This window comes from Petaurus breviceps, unplaced genomic scaffold (assembly GCF_028583685.1).
Source record: "Petaurus breviceps papuanus isolate PSGF00001 unplaced genomic scaffold, PetGlider_PUasm1.0 90625, whole genome shotgun sequence".
Taxonomy (NCBI): domain Eukaryota; kingdom Metazoa; phylum Chordata; class Mammalia; order Diprotodontia; family Petauridae; genus Petaurus; species Petaurus breviceps.
Genome location: NW_027187289.1, coordinates 7,341,217 through 7,357,957, shown reverse-complemented (window position 1 = coordinate 7,357,957; position 16,741 = coordinate 7,341,217). Strand labels below are relative to the sequence as shown.

The 16,741-nt window shown below is 38.1% G+C and overlaps 3 protein-coding genes across 3 annotated transcripts in view; 1 reads left to right on the top strand and 2 right to left on the bottom strand.

The window, feature by feature from the left end:
* The window catches only part of LOC138143006 (basic salivary proline-rich protein 2-like), a 12,669-nt gene extending 5,924 nt beyond the window's left edge, over positions 1-6,745 (bottom strand). The window contains exons 1-3 of the mRNA XM_069064140.1: positions 6,343-6,745; positions 4,893-4,925; positions 3,698-3,730 (exon numbers count right to left, since the gene is read on the bottom strand). Coding sequence (XP_068920241.1) covers positions 3,698-3,730; positions 4,893-4,925; positions 6,343-6,379 — 103 coding nt within the window. The 5' untranslated portion in view covers positions 6,380-6,745. The remainder of the gene's footprint in view (positions 1-3,697; positions 3,731-4,892; positions 4,926-6,342) is intronic.
* The window catches only part of METTL21C (methyltransferase 21C, AARS1 lysine), a 113,730-nt gene that overhangs the window by 30,809 nt on the left and 66,180 nt on the right, over positions 1-16,741 (top strand). The window lies entirely within an intron of this gene.
* LOC138143050 (variable charge X-linked protein 3B-like) overlaps positions 9,085-16,741 on the bottom strand; it is a 37,673-nt gene continuing 30,016 nt past the window's right edge. Inside the window, exons 16-18 of the mRNA XM_069064233.1 lie at positions 15,491-15,520; positions 12,697-12,729; positions 9,085-9,185 (exon numbers count right to left, since the gene is read on the bottom strand). Of these exons, the coding sequence (XP_068920334.1) occupies positions 9,085-9,185; positions 12,697-12,729; positions 15,491-15,520 (164 nt within the window). The remainder of the gene's footprint in view (positions 9,186-12,696; positions 12,730-15,490; positions 15,521-16,741) is intronic.

Below are 16,741 nucleotides of genomic sequence, written 5' to 3'. Positions count from 1 at the left end.
TAGATTTCCTTGTTTTACTGTTGGCCTAATATTTATTTATTTATTTATTTATTTATTTATTTAAGCAATTGGGGTTAAGTAACTTGCTCAAGGTTACACAGCCAGGTGTTTCTGGGTGGGTGCTAAGTGTTTGAGCCCGGGATTCGATCTCCAGGTCTTCTCAACACTGGAGCTGGTGCTCTTACTCGCTGTGCTACCTGGCCGCCCCACTGTTGGCCTAATATTAACAAAAATGATAAGAAAGGCAATTGATAGAAATCAATCCAAATTGACTCCTTCAGTCTAGGGTCAGAGAAAGGCTAGGAGTCTTGGGAATCCTGCTCTTTCTCCTTTGCCCTCTGTCCCTGCAGCTAGTAGTGGGAGTAGATTGAGGCTAAGCCTGAGATGTGTGCTTTCACAGAAGTAAAGAGGCTATGTATATAGGTGAAAATATGTCCAGAGTGTGGCACTCTTTTATTTTGTGTTTTAGATGTAACACTTTTTTAAAGTTCTTTTAAATGCTTTATTAACTTCTGATTGACATCATTCATTTCTGCAAGATTTTGAGTTTCATATTTTCTCCCCGTTTTTCCCCTACCCACCGCCCCAAAATAGCAGTCCCACAGGATATCCCCTCTTCCAATCTGCTCTCTCCCATATCTTCTCCCATACCCCCTTTGACTTTTCCAGTAGGGCATAGTGAATCTCTATGTCCCAGTGCCTGTATAACTTATTTCCCAATTACATGTGAAATAGTATTAATAATAGTGTATATATATATATATTTAAAAACATTTGATTTTAAAACTTTGAATTCCAGATTCATTCCCTGCCTTCCTTGTCACCCACCCTTACTGGGAAGATAAGCAGTTCAGTACAGGTTGTACATGTGTAGCTAATGCAAAACAATAACAGTAGATATATTGTAAAAGACTGACTATATTTCCCTCCTTCCTATCCCACCTCCCATTTGTTCTATTCTCTACTTTGATCCTGTCCATTTTCAATAGTGGGTGCTTCCAGCTTCCCTCCCCCCCAGCCTACTCTCCCTTCCATCATCCCCCTCTCATCCCCTTTCCCCCTACTGTCTTGTAGGGTGAGATACCCTATTTAGTGTGTATGTCATTCCCTCCCTGAGCCAAATTCAATGAGAATAAGGTTGACCCATTCCCTTTTGCCTTCCTATTCTTCCCCTCCATTGTAACCATTTTACCTTGCCTCTTCTATATGAGATAGTTTACCCCACTCTGTCTCTCCCCATCTCCTCTCGTTATATTCCTCTCTCACCTCTTGATTTCACCTTTTAAGTATCATACCTTCCTATTAAATTGGTCCTGTGCCCTCTATCTATGTATACCTATAAACATATATACACAATTCACATATTTATTCATATGCCCATATACCCTCTGATATGACATATATGTTTCTATTCCCTTCAACTACTTTCACACTGAGAAAAGTTTCATCTGTTACAATTATCATTTTTCCATGTAGGGATGTTAATATTTCAACTCTTACAAGTTCCTTATAATATCTTTTCCCTGTTTACCTTCTCATGCCTCTATTGCTTCTTGTATCTGAATGTCAAATTTTCTATTCGACTCTGTTTATTTCATCAAAAATGTTTGAAAGTCCTCTATTCCACTGAATGACCATATGTTCCCCTGAAACATGATACTCAGTTTTGCTGGGTAGATGATTCTTGGTTTTAATCCCAGCTCCTTTGACCTCCGGAATATCACATTCCAAGTTCTTCAGTGCCTCAGTGTAGAAGCTGCCAGATCCTGGGTTATCCTGATTGTGTTTCCACAATATTCAAATTGTTTCTTCCTGGCTGCTTGTAATATTCTCTCCTTGATCTGGGAATTCTGGAACCTGGCTATAATATTCCTAGGACTTTTCTTTTTGGGATCTTTTTCAGGGGGTGATCAGTGGATTCTTTCAACCTCTCTTTTGCCCTCTGGTTCTAAAACATCAGGACAGTTTTCCTTGAGAATTTCTTGGAGGATGATTTCTAGGTTCTTTCTTTGATCTTTCAGGCTTTCAGGTAGTCCAATAATTTTAAAATTATCTCTCCTGGATCTATTTTCCAGGTCAATGGTTTTTCCAATAAGATATTTCACATTGCCTTCTATTCTTTCATTTGTTTGGACCTGTTTAACAGCATCTTGATTTCTCATAAAGTCATTAGCTTCCATTTGCTCCAATCTAATTCTGAAGGAATGATTCTCCTCATTGAGCTTTTGAGATTCTTCTTCCATCTGGCAAATTTGGCTTTTTAAGGCATTCTCCTCATTGCCTTTTTGAACACCTTTTGCCATTTGAGTTAGTCTGTTTTTTAAGGTGTTATTTTCCTCAGTCAGGCTGTTGACTCTCATTTCATAATTTTCTTGCATCATTCTCATTTCTCTTCCCAATTGTTCCTCCACTTCTCTTGTCTGCTTCTTAAGGTCCTCTGTGGCCTGTAACCAGCTTGTATTTTTCTTGGAATCTTTTGGTGCAAGAGTTCTGACTTCACTGTCTTCCTCCTGTTCCATGCTTTGATCCTTTTTGTGCCCAAGATAAGAGTCTAATGTTGGATTGCTCTACTTGGTTTGCTTCCTTTGCCTGGTCATGTCGCCACTCAGTCACTTGACCCCTGGGCTTTTTGCCACAGTAGGACTCTGCCACCAGACAGGGAGCTTCATACCAAACACTGGGGTTTTCTCAGCTGCTGGAGGTATTAGTTGGGTGCCCTCTCTGAAGCCTCCACATGCTCTGGCAAGCTGGTCACACACCCCAGGATCTTCACCCTCTCACTTTGTCCTTAGCATCTATGTGTTGATAATTCTGAAAATGGCCACAGCTGCTGGTGATCTGGAGTCCCTCCAGCCAGTGGTTGGTCAGGCCTGCCCTGGGGCAAAAACCTTGGTGTGGGGCTGGGCTAGGCTCCCAGAGTGCTGTGCTGGCTGATTCCTGTCGGGCTGTCCTCATCAGGAGGTTAGCTTCTCTGTGTCATTTTGTGGGTTGTGTAGCACCAAAGTTTGTTTAGAGACCCATTTTACATGAATTGGAGATGGCGGGAGCCAGAGCTGCAGGGAGGTCCTGTTTCTACTCCGCCATCTTGACTCCACTCCACTGTTCTAGATGCAAAACTTTTGAATAGGCATCTGTTATTTGGGGTTCCTTTTATTACATCTCTCCTTTCTTTTTGCAACTTAAATACTTTTTCAAAGGTTAATGTAGGAAAGGAAGAGAGGGAGGGAGGGAGGGAGAGAGAGAGAGGAAGGAGAGAGACAGAGAGAAAGAGAGAGAGAGAGAGAGAGAGAGGGGAGAGAGAGAGAGAGAGAGAGAGAGGGAGAGGGGAGAGAGAGAAGAGAGAGAGAGAGAGAGAGAGAGAGAGAGAGAGAGAACAGAGAGCTGGGGGAGGGCAAGGAGAGGGACAAGGGAGAGATAGAAGGAGATATAGAGATAGAGAACCTTTAATTGAAGATGACAAAGTAACTTAATCTTTTATTCTTGGAATTTCTCTGGTAGAAAAAATGAGACCTATGCAATGGCAAGATAAATTTATGCAATTTAACATGACCACATCTTTAGTTCATCAGTAGCCTCTGTTTATTTATATTCAACTTTAAAGATGACGGCGATCCAAGTGGTCTATAATGTGACACAAGGAGCTGGGATTAAAAGGAAAAAGAAAAGAAAGCGAGTTTTGGGACAGAGTATAACTTACCCTGAGGCTGACCACGTCCAGGTCGAGAGGGTCCTGTGGATAGAATTAAAGAAAAATAACATTTAGTGGAAGAATCTTATGAATCTCCAGAGTTTTCAGCTGTGGACCATGATGTAAGATATAAAGTAGTTTATCATCTTTTGAATCATAATGTAAAAATGGGGGTGATGATGGCAGCAGATTTAATCAAAACAGAGGTACCTGGAGAACATAGCTGAAGTAGTATTATGCAACTAGAAAAATGTTAATCAACAAAACTAATAGAAATTCATAAAAAAACTTCTGATGTGTTGCTTTGACATAGAGCACCTCCACCAGCCTCCCAAATTGGCTGAATTTCAAGCATAAGCCCCTTTTATTGCCCTGATAGATCTTTCCCCCACTAAGCAGATCACAAAAGGCAAATAATGGAAATTAAGTTAAATTGTCTCTTCCAATACAGAGTCTAAAAAAGAGATGGTAATTTGAACTAAATTATCTCATCACTATTAAGGAGAACAAGAAAGGCAGTTAATAGAAATCAAACCAAACTGACTCCTTCAATCAAGGGGCAGAAAAGTGCTAGGAATGTCTTGCCATTCCTATTTCTTCTTGTCCTCTTTCCTTGAAGTTGGTGGTGGGAGTAGATTTGAGACTAGACCTGAGATGGGTGGTTTCACAGAAGTAAAAGAGGCTATGTATAAAGGTGAAAAATATGGTCAGGATGTAACATTTCTTTATTTTGTGTTTTAGATGCAAATCTTTTGAATAAGTATTTTCTTTTGGGGTTACTTTGATTACATCTTTCCTACTTCAGTTTTACAAAAGAAAACTTTTTCAAAGATTGAAGTAGGAGAAGAAGAGAGAAACAGGTGGGGGGAGGGAAAGGAGAGAGACAAGAGACAGAGGAAGATATAGACAGAAAGACATAAAAGAGACAGAGAAAAAGACAGACACAGAGCATTTAACTGAAGATGACAAAGTGGCTTTAGTTTTTTGATCTAGGAAATTCTCTGGTGGAAAAATCAGACCTATGCAGTGGCAAAAGGAACTAGTACATTTTATATGACCACATTCTGAGTTCATCAGTACCGTCTGTTTATTCATACTCAATTGTAAGAGAATGAATGTCCAAATGGTCCATAATGCAAGACAAGAAGTAGGGGCTACAAGGAAAAAGGAAAGAAAGCAAGTTTTGGACTAGACTGTAACTTACTCTGAGGTCTACCATGACGATGTCTAGGGAGTCCTGTGGATAGAATAAAAAAAAAAGAAAAATGATGTTTAGGAGAAGAATCTTATGAATCTCAAGTGTTTTCAATTGTGGATAAGAACAATCTATGTTCAAAGGACCTTGTGAAATTCTATCAGAAATAGAAGTCTCTGCTTCATCAAAGGTTACGTATTCAGTCATAAAATCCAGAACGCATTCATTTCAAAGCTTTCATAACATATTAACCACAGGAGGTACAAGAAATGAAGGAAATAGAGGTGAAAAGGATGAAAATTTTGGTGTTATTGTGGTCAGTCTGATATCACAACCCCTACTATGACCATGATATGAGATAGAGTTTATCATCTTTTGAATCCTAGGAAAATAATGGGGGTAATGATAGCAGTAGATGAAAAAGAGGTACCCAGAGAACATAACTGAAGCAGTATTATGTAACTAAAAAAAAATGTTACTTAGTAAAAACTAGTAGAATTTCATTAACACTCTGTGATACATTTCTTTGGCATAAAGCATCTCCTAAGACCATTGGTCTGTGTAAATGAGGTCTTCAAAATTAGTTGAAGTGCAAACATAAGCCCCTTTTATTTCCCTGCGAGATCTTTCCCCCACTAAGCAGAAGATCACAAAAGGCAAATAATGGAAATCAAGTTAAATTTAAAAAAGGGGTAACAATTTGAATTAGCTTATCTCACTACTAGCCTAATATTAAGGAAAACAACAAGAAAGGCAATTAATATCCAATCCAAACTGATTCCCTCAATCCAGGGACAGAGAATGGCTAGGACTGTTTTGCCAATCCTATTTTTTCTTGCCCTCTGTCTCTGCAGTTAGTAGTGGTAGTAGAATTGAAACTGGGCCTGAGATGGGTGCTTTCACATCAATAAAGAAGCTATGCACAAAGGTGAAAAAAATGGCCAGAATGTAGCATTTCTTTATTTTGTGCTTTAGATGCAAATATTTTGAATAGGCATTTATCTTTTTGGGTTCCTTTTATTGCATCTCTCTTTTCCTCCTTCAGCTTTACAAAAGTACATTTTTTTCAATGTTTAAAATAGGAGAGGGAGGGGACAGAGACAGAGACAGAGACAGAGGTAGTGGGATGGAAAGGAGCGAGCGAGACAAGAGACAGATAAAGATATAGACAGAAAGAGACAGAAAAATACAGATACAGAACATTAATTGAAAATAAAAAAGTGACTGGTATTTTTATCTAGAAAATTCTCTAGCAGAGAAATGAGACCCAAGCAATGGCAAGATAGGAGAATGGGATTTAATATGATCACACCCTTAGTTCATCCATACCCTGTGTTTATTTTTACTAAATTGTAAGAGGACGAATACCCAAGTGGTCCATAATGTGAGACAAGAAGTAGGGGCTACAAGGAGAAAGGAAAGAAAGCCAGTTTTGGAATAGAAATAGATTACAACTTACTCTGAGGTCGACCAGCTGGTTCAATAAGACGTCCCATGGATAGAAAAAAAAAAGAAAAATTATGTTTAGAAGAATCTCATGAATCTCACGAGTTTTCAGTTGGGGATAAGGACAGCCTATGTTCAAGGGCCCCAGTTGGATTTTATCAGGAATAGAAGCCTCCACTTAGTCATAGGTTATAGAGCTGGTCATAAAAATCATAGAACTCAACTCATTCATTTCAAAACTGTCATAACATATGAACTAGGGGAGGTGTGAGAAATGAAGGAAATAAAAACAAGTGGCTGGAAAATTGTATACTATTGTGATCAACCTTATCTCACTACCATATTGTAACCCTGATATAAGGTATAATATAGGGTTGTCATCTTTTAAATCCTTGGTAAATAATGGGGTAATGATGGCAACAGAATTAATTGAAAAAGAGGTATCTGGAGAACATAGTTAAAGCGGTATCATACAACTAGAAAAACATTGCTCAATAAAAACTAGTAGAATTTGTTTCAAATTTCTAATGGATTTCTTTGGGTTAGAGCACCTTCTAAGACCATGAAGCCTTCAGTTAGTTGAAATGCAAGCATAAGCCCCCTTTCCTTTCCTGACAGATCTTTTACTTACTAAGAAAAAACAACAGAAGTCAAGTACTGGAAACAAGTTAAATTGTTTTTCCCAGTCCAGAGTCTGAAAAGGGCATGGTAATATGGACTTACTTGTCTCACTACTAGCCTAATATTAAGGAAAACAACAAGAAAAGCAATGAATGGAAATCAACCCAAACTGACTGCCTCTATCCAGGGGCAGAGAAAGGCTAGGAATGTCTTGCCAATCCTATTTTTTCTTGCCCTCTGTCCCTATAGTCAGTGGTGTGAGTAGATTTGAGGCTAGATTTGAGATGAGAGCTTTCAGAGAAGTAAAGGGGCTATGCTTAAAGGTGAAATATATGACCAAAATGTTGCATTTCTTTACTTTGTGTTTGAGATGCAAATCTTTTGAATAGGCATTTGTCCTTTGGGGTTCCTCATATTCTCTCCTTTCTTTCTTCAGTTTCACAAAATGACACTTTTTCAAAGGCTAAAGTAGGAAAGAAGAGAAAGAGCTGTAGAGAGAGGGGGGAGAGGGAGGGAAGGAGAGGAAAGGAGGATGGAGAGGAGACAGAGGGAGATATAAATAAAAAGAGTCAGAGAAAAAGAGAGACAGAGCCTTTAATTGAAAATTAGTTGTATTTTTCATCTGGAAAATTCTCTGGTGGAAAAATGAGAACTATGCAATGAGAGATGAATGCATTTTTAGCATGACCACCCTCTTAGTTCATAAATCTCCTCTGTTTATGGTGCTCATCTTCCAAGACCCTAAATGCTTCAGTGGTCTCCTACATGAGAAAAGGACCAGGGGCTACAAGGAAAATGGAAAGGCAGACTGTTAGGGATAGACTGTAACTTACCCTGAGGTTGTTGGCTAGAGGCTTCTGTAGATAAAATTAAAAAAAAGAAAAAGTGATGTTTAGGGCAAGAATCATATGAATTTCAAGAGTTTTCAGTTACAGATAAGGACAATCTATGTTCAAGGATCCCAATGGAATTCAAGCAGGAATAGTAGCTTCCACGTGGCAAGAAGTCATATACTTATCCATAAAGCCAGAACACGCTTCATCCTTTTCAAAGCTGTCATAACATATTAAGTATAGGAAGTATGATAAATGAAGGAAATAGAGACCAAAAGGATGGAAGATTAGAGGTTATTGTGATCAGCCTGATAGCACAACCTCTATTGTGACCATGATATAAAATAGTCTAGCATCTTTTGTAAATAATGGGGTTAATAATAGAAGTAGAATTAATTGACAAAGCAGTACCTGGAGAACATAGTTGAAGCAGTATTATGCAACTAGAAAAATGTTTCTCCATAAAAACTAGAAGAATTTCATTAAAAATTTCTGATGTGTTTTTGTGGCATAGAGATCATTGGTCTCTCTAAATGAATTAGTTGAAATGCAAGCATAAGCCCCTTTTACTTGTCTGACAGATCTTTCATCCACTAAGGAGAAGATCACAAAAGTCGAGTAATGGAAATTAGGTGAATTTTTTCTCCCAGTCCAGAGTCTGGAAAAGGGACGGTAATTTGGACTCACTTGTTTTACCACCAGCCTAAGAAAGGCAATCAATGGAAATCAATTGAAACTGACTCCCTCCATCCAGTGCAAAGGAAGGCTAGGAGTCATGCCAATCCTTCTATTTCTTCTTGCCCTCTGTCCCTTCAGTCAGTGGTGGGCATAGGTTTTGGGCTAGGCCCGAAATGGGTGGTTTCACAGAGGTAAAGAGGCTATGTATAAAGGTGAAAAATATGGCCAAAATTTAACATTTCTTAATTTTGTATTTTAGGTGCAAATCTAAAATGGGACCTACGAAATGGCAAGAGAGACTAAGCATTTTAACATGATCACACTCTTAGTTCATCAGTACCCTCTCTCTATGGGTGCTCAACTTGAAGACCCTAAATGTTCAAGTGGTCTCTCAATTGGGAAGAACCAGGGGCTACAGACAGACAGTAAAGACAGACTGTAAGGCATAGACTATAACTTACGTTTTTGGCTAGGGGCTTCAGACTGTTGGCTGGGGGCTTCTGTGGAGAGAATTTTAAAAAGGCAAGAAATCAGTCTAAATTGACTCTCTCAAAAGCTAGAAATGTCTTGTCTATGTTCTCTTGCCGTATATTCCTGCAGGTAGTGCTGTGAGCAGATTCAGGCTAGCTCTGAGAAGTGTGCTTTCTTAGCAGAATGTCTCGCCAATCCTCCTCTTTTTTCTTGTCCTCTGTCTCTACAGTCAGTGGTGTGAGGAGGTTTGAGACTAGATTTCAGATGAATGCTTTCAGAGAAGTAAAGAGGCTACGTTTAAAGGTGAAATATATAACCAAAATGTTGCATTTCTTTACTTCGTGTTTGAGATGCAAATCTTTTGAATAGGCATTTGTCCTTTGGAGTTCCTTGTATTACATCATTGAACTTCACAAAATGACACTTTTTCAAAGGCTAAAGTAGGAGAGAAGGAAGAGAAAGAGATGGAGAGAGAGGGGGAGAGGGAAGGAAGGAGAGGGAAAGGAGAGGGAAGGAGGATGGAGAGGAGACAGAGGGAGATATAAATAAAAAGAGACAGAGAAAAAGAGAGACAGACCCTTTAAATGAAAATATCTTAATTGTCTCTTAAATTCTAGGTAAATAATGGAGGTGACCTTAGGAGTAGAATCAATTGTAAAAGAGGTACCTGGAGGACATAGTGGGAACAGTGTGACTGAACTAGAAAATTGTTATTCAGTAGAACTAGTTGAATTTTGCCAAAAATTTGTGACCTATTTGTTTGGTATTGAGAACCTTCTCAGGCCTTTGGTCTATGTAAGTGAAGCCTTCAAAGTTAGTTAAGCCTCTTTTACTTCTCTGACAGGTCTTTCACCCATTGCTGTTTTTACTCACTCATAGTTTTTGAGGGTTTTTAATGATAGACAAGGTCCAGTAGCTACAAGCAGAAAGAATATTAAACAGCAGGTTGTCAGACTGCTGTTGCTGTGGATAGAAAAAAGGAAAGGAAAGCAGGAAATTTAGGACAAGATTCCTATGAATGTCAAGAGTTTCTGATTGTGAATAAGGGCAATGTATATTCAAAGCAATAGACCCCAATGTAATTCTTTCAGCAACACAAGCACCCACTTGGATAGAAAATACATATTCAGTCATGAAATACAGAATTCAGCCCTTCCACTTTGAAACTGTGAGAATGTAGCAAATATAGGATGTATGAGAAGTGAAGGAAATAGAGAAAAGTTGGAATGGAAAATAGATGCTGATGTTTTCAGCCTCAGATCTCACAATATCTGTTGTAACTAGAATACAAAGCAGTTAATTGCCTCCTGAATTCTAGGTAATTATTGGAGGTAGTTATGGGGGAGGGGGTAAATCAATTGAAAACAGATACCTGGAGGACATAATTGAAGCAGTTATGATTGAATGAGAAAAAAAGGTATTCAATAAGAACTAGTGGAATTTCACTAACAATTTGTGACCTTTCATTGGAATGGAGTGCCTCCTCATGCCAGTGACTTATTTAGATAAATCCTTTGAAGGTATTTGAAGTGCAAGTGTCAACTACTTCTATTTCCCTGACAGACCTTTCAGCTACTAAGAAGAAAAGGAAAGGCAAATAATAAAAATGAATCTAAACAGTTTTTCCCAGTCTAGGTTCAGAAAAGGGGACACTAAGTTGGACTTACTTGACCTCACTATTTGTCTGATTCCCCATTTTGGGATGTTGATCTGGGATCACAAAAAGGAAAGTAGACTATAAGGAAAGATGCCCCAATGAGAGACAAGTCATAATTTTTGGATAAAACAAGTCAGAGGTTTTTCTGTAAGCACCTTGTCTTGGTGCTTCTGTGAATTAAAAAAAAAAGGAAAGATTGACATTTAAGTCAAGAGACTTCTGAACCCCCACACTTGGCCCAATGGATCAGGGAAGATAATGTTCAAATGAATGTGGTCCAATGGCATTCTCTACAGAACACAAACATGAATCCACATGGCCTGAGGGTACCCATGCCATCATAAGATACAGAATTCACTCGACCTATTTAAAAGCTGCCATAGCATACTGAAGAAGGATTGATATGTTAAATGGATGGAGTCTACTGGAAATCTATCCAGAACACAGGATTATATAATATCCAGTGAAGAAAATGGAGGAGAAATGGTTGAAAAATTGGTTATTGGTACAGGCAGCCTAATCTCATAAAATCTAACAGGAATATAATATGAAGTAGGTAATGATGTCTTGAATTTTAGATTTACTAATTAATAATTTAGTATATTAATTTAGTTTTCTAATGGAGGGATCTATGGGAAGTAGAAAAAATTGTCTGGAAGATATTTAATTAAAACCTGAAGAATTATAGAGAGCAGGATAAGAAAAGGTAAAGTCTAAGGGATCAAAGGAGAGTCAAATTAATACAATTGGGTATAAATTAAGACAGCTTGTTGGACAGCACAACCCTGACTGGAGACTCCTGTGGCAAAGAAAAGGAGAAAGCAAAATTTACCAAAAAGTTATATGTCTCTAACATTAATCAATCAAGGCAAGTTATGTTCAAGTAGGTAGGATTCAATGACATACTATCAATAACACAAAAAAGTACCTACTTTGACAGAGGATATATATCTCATCACAAAAATGAGAATTTGTGCTATAAAAACATAGCTAAGAAGGGAGGTATGAGATATAGTGAAGGAAATGGAGGAAAGATGGAAAAGTGGTTATTTGTGAGCATCACCCATATAAAACTCTCCATTACAGTCATGTTCATGTTGAGAACTAATTAATTATCTCTGAGGACAACCAAAGGAATAAAATTAATTGAACAAAATGTGGAAGATAGAGGTGGAGTATGACAACTAAAAGCAGGGATATTCAAGGGAAAATGAAGTACACTTTCAATGACAGAATGTGACCTCTTTCCTTCGCATTGGGTACCTCAGAAAACTCATTGCTCTGTCTAAAGGAACCGTTAAAAACGATTAGAAGTTTGAGTATAAAGCTCACTGCATATGATAATCCTCTCTGCAAAGAACTTCCACTTACCAAAAGAATGACAATTAAAGGGACCAATCACAATTTTCAGATTAGCACCCTACCTTATCTCCCATCCAATTTGGTGGAAAGATTTAAGATTAGGTGTGAAATGAGACCTTGAGTAGATTGATGGAGGTGGCTGTGCAAAAAGATTAAAACAGATGAAATCCTGATTTCTCCATGAAGTATTTCAGTGCCAAAACCTTTGGATTTGGATTTGGTCATTCAGGATTCCTGATACTACATTTCTCTCTCTTTACCTCTTTTTTATATGAAATGTGGGCTTTACAGAGAACCCAGTTTAACATTCAGGGAGAGACAGAGTTCATTTCACTGAAGAACAGAGAGCAAAGCAGATGATCCAGTATAATATTAAGAAAAAACTCCCTCTGGGGAAAAGGAGACAAGATCTCCTCCCCCATCACAGATTAATACCCATTTACTGGACAAGCCTACCTCTCTATGGTTAATGACTTTTGTGTCCACAGACACAAAAGTAGAGAATCAGGGAAAATGAGTTCCACCAGCCTCAAGGCAAGACAAATGTAGTTTGTAGATGAAAAAGGAAGGACTTTCTTGCAGAGCAAGTAGCTTATTAAGTGCTGGTATGGGTAGAATATGAACAAAATAAAGAGAGGAAGAGAATGAAGTTGAGCTGAAGAGTCTAATGAATCCTCAAGTTTTCTAGTGATTGACAAGGCCAAGTATTTTTCAAGTGGAAGGACCTAATGAAATTAGGACTTACCTTCTTGGGCAGGAGATTCTTGGCTAGAGGCTGCTGTAGGTAAAGAAAAGGAAAAAAATAAAGCTTACAACAAAGTTCTATGACTCTCACATATATCAACCTAGGTGGGGCAAGTTATATTCAAATAGATAGGGGTCAATGAGATTTTATCAGGAACACAAAAATGAACCTACTTTGACAGAGGATATGTACCTCATAAAACTGAGCATTTGTGGTATCAAACCATAGTGAAGAAGGGAGGTGTGAGATATAGGAAAAGAAATGGAGAAGACAGGGATGGAAAAGAGGTTATTTGTAGGTGCCACCTATATAATAATGTCCATTGAAGCCATGTGGAGAACTACCTAATCATCTGTGGAAGTCTAGGACTAATGAAGGTAACAAAGGGAATAAAATTAATCAAACAAGAGGTGCTGGAAGAGAGGTGAAGCAGTATGGGTTAATTAAAAATAGTGATACTCAATGAAGATTAAAGTATAATTTCACTAACAGGTTGTGACCTCAATCTTTGGCCTTGAGTATTTCACAAAAGTCATTGCTCTGTCTAAAGGCAACATGCAAAGTGATCTGAACTTTGAATATAAGACTGAATCAATATCACATTCCTTTATGGGCAGAACTACCTATCAAAAGGAATATGACAATTAATGGGACAAATTCAAATTTACATTCTCGTTGCTGGGAAGAGAATTCCTAGAAGAGTCTGGACAATTTTCCTATTATCTCCCTCCCCTAATTCCCATCCAATATATTAGCCAGATTTAAGGATAGGTCTGTGAAGAGATCTTAGGTGGATAAATGTAGGAGGCTAAGCAAAGAGGTAAAAAGAAAAATTGGAATCCTGATTTCTCTAAGAAGTATATCAGTGCCAAAATCATTGGACTTGTATTTGATCATTCAGGAATCAATATTACGTTTCTCTCTCTTTCCCTCTTCTTATATTTTATGAAATGGGAGCCCTAGGGAGGAACTAGCTTAAAATTTAGAGAGAGCCTGTTCATTTCATTGGAGAACAGAGAGTAAGGTAGACTTTTTAGGATGATATGAAGAAAAAACTCTCTCTGGGAAAAAGGAAACAAGATCTCCCCTCACAACATAAATCAATACCCACTAACTGGACCACCCTACCTCTCTCTATGGTTAATGACTTTTGTGACCATTAGCACAAAAGCAGAGTTATCAAGGAAAATGAGCTCCAGAAGACCCAAGGAAAGACAAATATAGTTTGTAGATGGAAAAAGGAACTATGTTCTTGTGAAGCAGGTTGCTGGCTAAGTACTGCTATGGGTAGAATATAAGAGAAAAGGAATGAGGCCTAAGTGAGGAGTCTTATGAATCCTCAAATTTTGTACTGCTTGATAAGGCCATGTAGTTTTGAAGTGGAAGGGCCATAATGAAATTAGGACTTACCTTCTTGAGGAGTAGAGTCCTGGCTTGATGCCAGGATGGATTAAGAAAAGAAAAAAGTAAAATTTAGAACAAAGTTCTATGTCTGTCACATTTATCAATCTAGGTGGGTCAAGGTATGTTCAAGTAGATAGGGATCAATGAGATTTTATCAGGAACACAAAAAATGAACCTACTTTGACAGAGGATATATATCTCATAAAACTGAGAATTTGTGGTATCCAACCTTAGTGAAGAAGGGAGGCATGAAATATAGTAAAATATATGGAGAAGAAAGGGATGGAAAAGTGGTTATTTGTAAGTGCCCCTTAAATAATAATCTCCATTGCAGCCATGTGAAGAACTAGCTAATTATCTCTGGAGCCCTAGGAGAGGTAAGAAAAGGAATAAAATTAATTGAAGAAGAGGTGCTGGAAGATAGAGGTAAAGCAGTATGGGGTAATTAAAAATAGTGATACTCAATGAAAATTGAAGTATAATTTCACTAATTGGTTTTGTGACCTCAGTCTTTGGCATTGATGACCTCACAAACTTCATTGCTTTGTCTAAAGGCAACATTTAAAGTGATTTGAAGTTTGAATATAAACCTCACTCAATATCATCTTCCTCTCTGGACAAAGCTGCCTACCAAAAAGAACAGGACAATTAATGGGACCAATTCAAATGTATTATTCTGAGTGCTGGGAAGATAATGCCTAGAAATGTCTGGACAATTTTCCTATTATCTCCCTCCCCTAATTCCTATCCAATTTGTTTGCCAATTTTGCATAGCATGCTATGCAAAAAGACAAAAAGAAAAACTGGAATCCTGATTTCTCCAAGAAGTATTTCAATGGCAAAACCTTTGGACTTGTATTTGGTCATTCAGGATTCCTGATACTACATTTCTCTCTCTTTCCCTCTTCTTATATTTTATGAAATGGGAGCCCTAGGGAAGACCTAGCTTAAAATTTAGAGAGAGCTTATTCATTTCATAGAAGAACCGAAAGCAAGGCAGACTCTTCAGGATGATATGAAGAAAAAACTCCCTTTGGGAAAAAAGGAGACAAGATCTCCCCTCATGGAAGACATCAATACCCACTGACTGGACCAACCTTCCTCTGTCTGTGGTTAATGACTTTTGTGACCATTAACAGAAAAGCAGGGTATCAAGAAAACTGAGCTCCAGAAGTCCCAAGGAAAGACAAATATAGTTTGTAGATGGAAAAGGAAGAACTTTCTTGTGGAGCAGGATGCGGGCTAAGTACTGCTATGGGTGGAAAATGAACAAAATTGAGAGAAAAAGAATGAGGTCTAAGTAAGGAGTGTTATGAATCCTCAGATTTTCTACTGCTTAATGAGGCCATGTAGTTTTGAAGTGGAATGACCCACTGAAACTAGGACTTACCTTCTTGGGCAGGAGAGTCCTGGCTGGAGGCTGGTGTGGATAAAGAAAAGAAAAAAGTAAAATTTAGAACAAAGTTCTATGTCTCTCACATTTATCAATCAAGGTGGGGCAAGGTATGTTCATGTAGATAGAGGTCAAAGAGATTTTATGAGAACACAAAAATGGACCTACTTTGACAGAGGACATGTATCTCACAAAATGAGAATTTGTGGTATCCAAGTATAGTGAAGAAGGGACGTGTAAAGTATAGTAAAAGAAATGTAGAAGAGAGGGATGGTAAAGTGGTTATCTATAGCTGGCACCTATCTAACAATGTCCATTGTATCCATGTGGAGAACTAGCTAATCATCTGTGGGGCTCTAGGAGTAATGAAGGTAAAAAAGGGAATAAAATTAATTGCACAAGAAATAATGATACTCAGTGAAGATTCAAATATAGTTTCCCTAACAGATTGTGACTCTTTCTGTGACCTTGAATACCTCACAAAACTCATTGCACTGTCTGAAGGAAGGATTAAAAGTGCTTTGAAGTTGAAGTATAAGCCTCACTGTGCATGATATTCCTCTCTGCACAGAACTTCCATCTCCCAAGAACAATATGACAACTAATAGGACCAATGTCAACACTTTTCCTGTTCTCTCCATTCCCTATGTCCCATTCAGTTTTTTGGCGAGACTTAAGGAAGGGGGGAGATGAGACCTTGGGTGGATAGATGGTGGTGACTGTACAAAAAGATTAAAGCAAATGGAATCCCGACTTCTTTCTTTGGCATTGAGTAACTCAGTAAATGCATTGCTCTGTATAAAGGAAGCATTAACCATGATTTGAAGTTTGAGAATAAGCCTCACTCCATATGATATCCCTCTTTGGGCAGAACTTCCACCTACCAAGAAGAATATGACAATCAATGGAAACAATCTCAATAATTTTTCCTGTTATCTCCCTTCCTTATCTCCCATCCAATTTTTTTTGCCAGATTTAAGGATAGGTCTGAGGTGAGACCTTGGGTGGATGGATGGAGGAGTCTATGCAAAAAGATTAAAACAAGTGCAGTCCTGATATCTACATGAAGTTTTTCAGTGCCCAAACCTTTGAATTTGTGTTCGGCTATTCAGGATTCCTGATACTACATTTATCTCTCTTTATCTTTTCTGTTTTTTTTTTTATGAAATGGTAGCCCTAGGGAGGACCCAGTTTAAAATTTAGAGAGAGAGAGAGAGAGAGAGAGAGAGAGAGAGAGAGAGAGAGAGA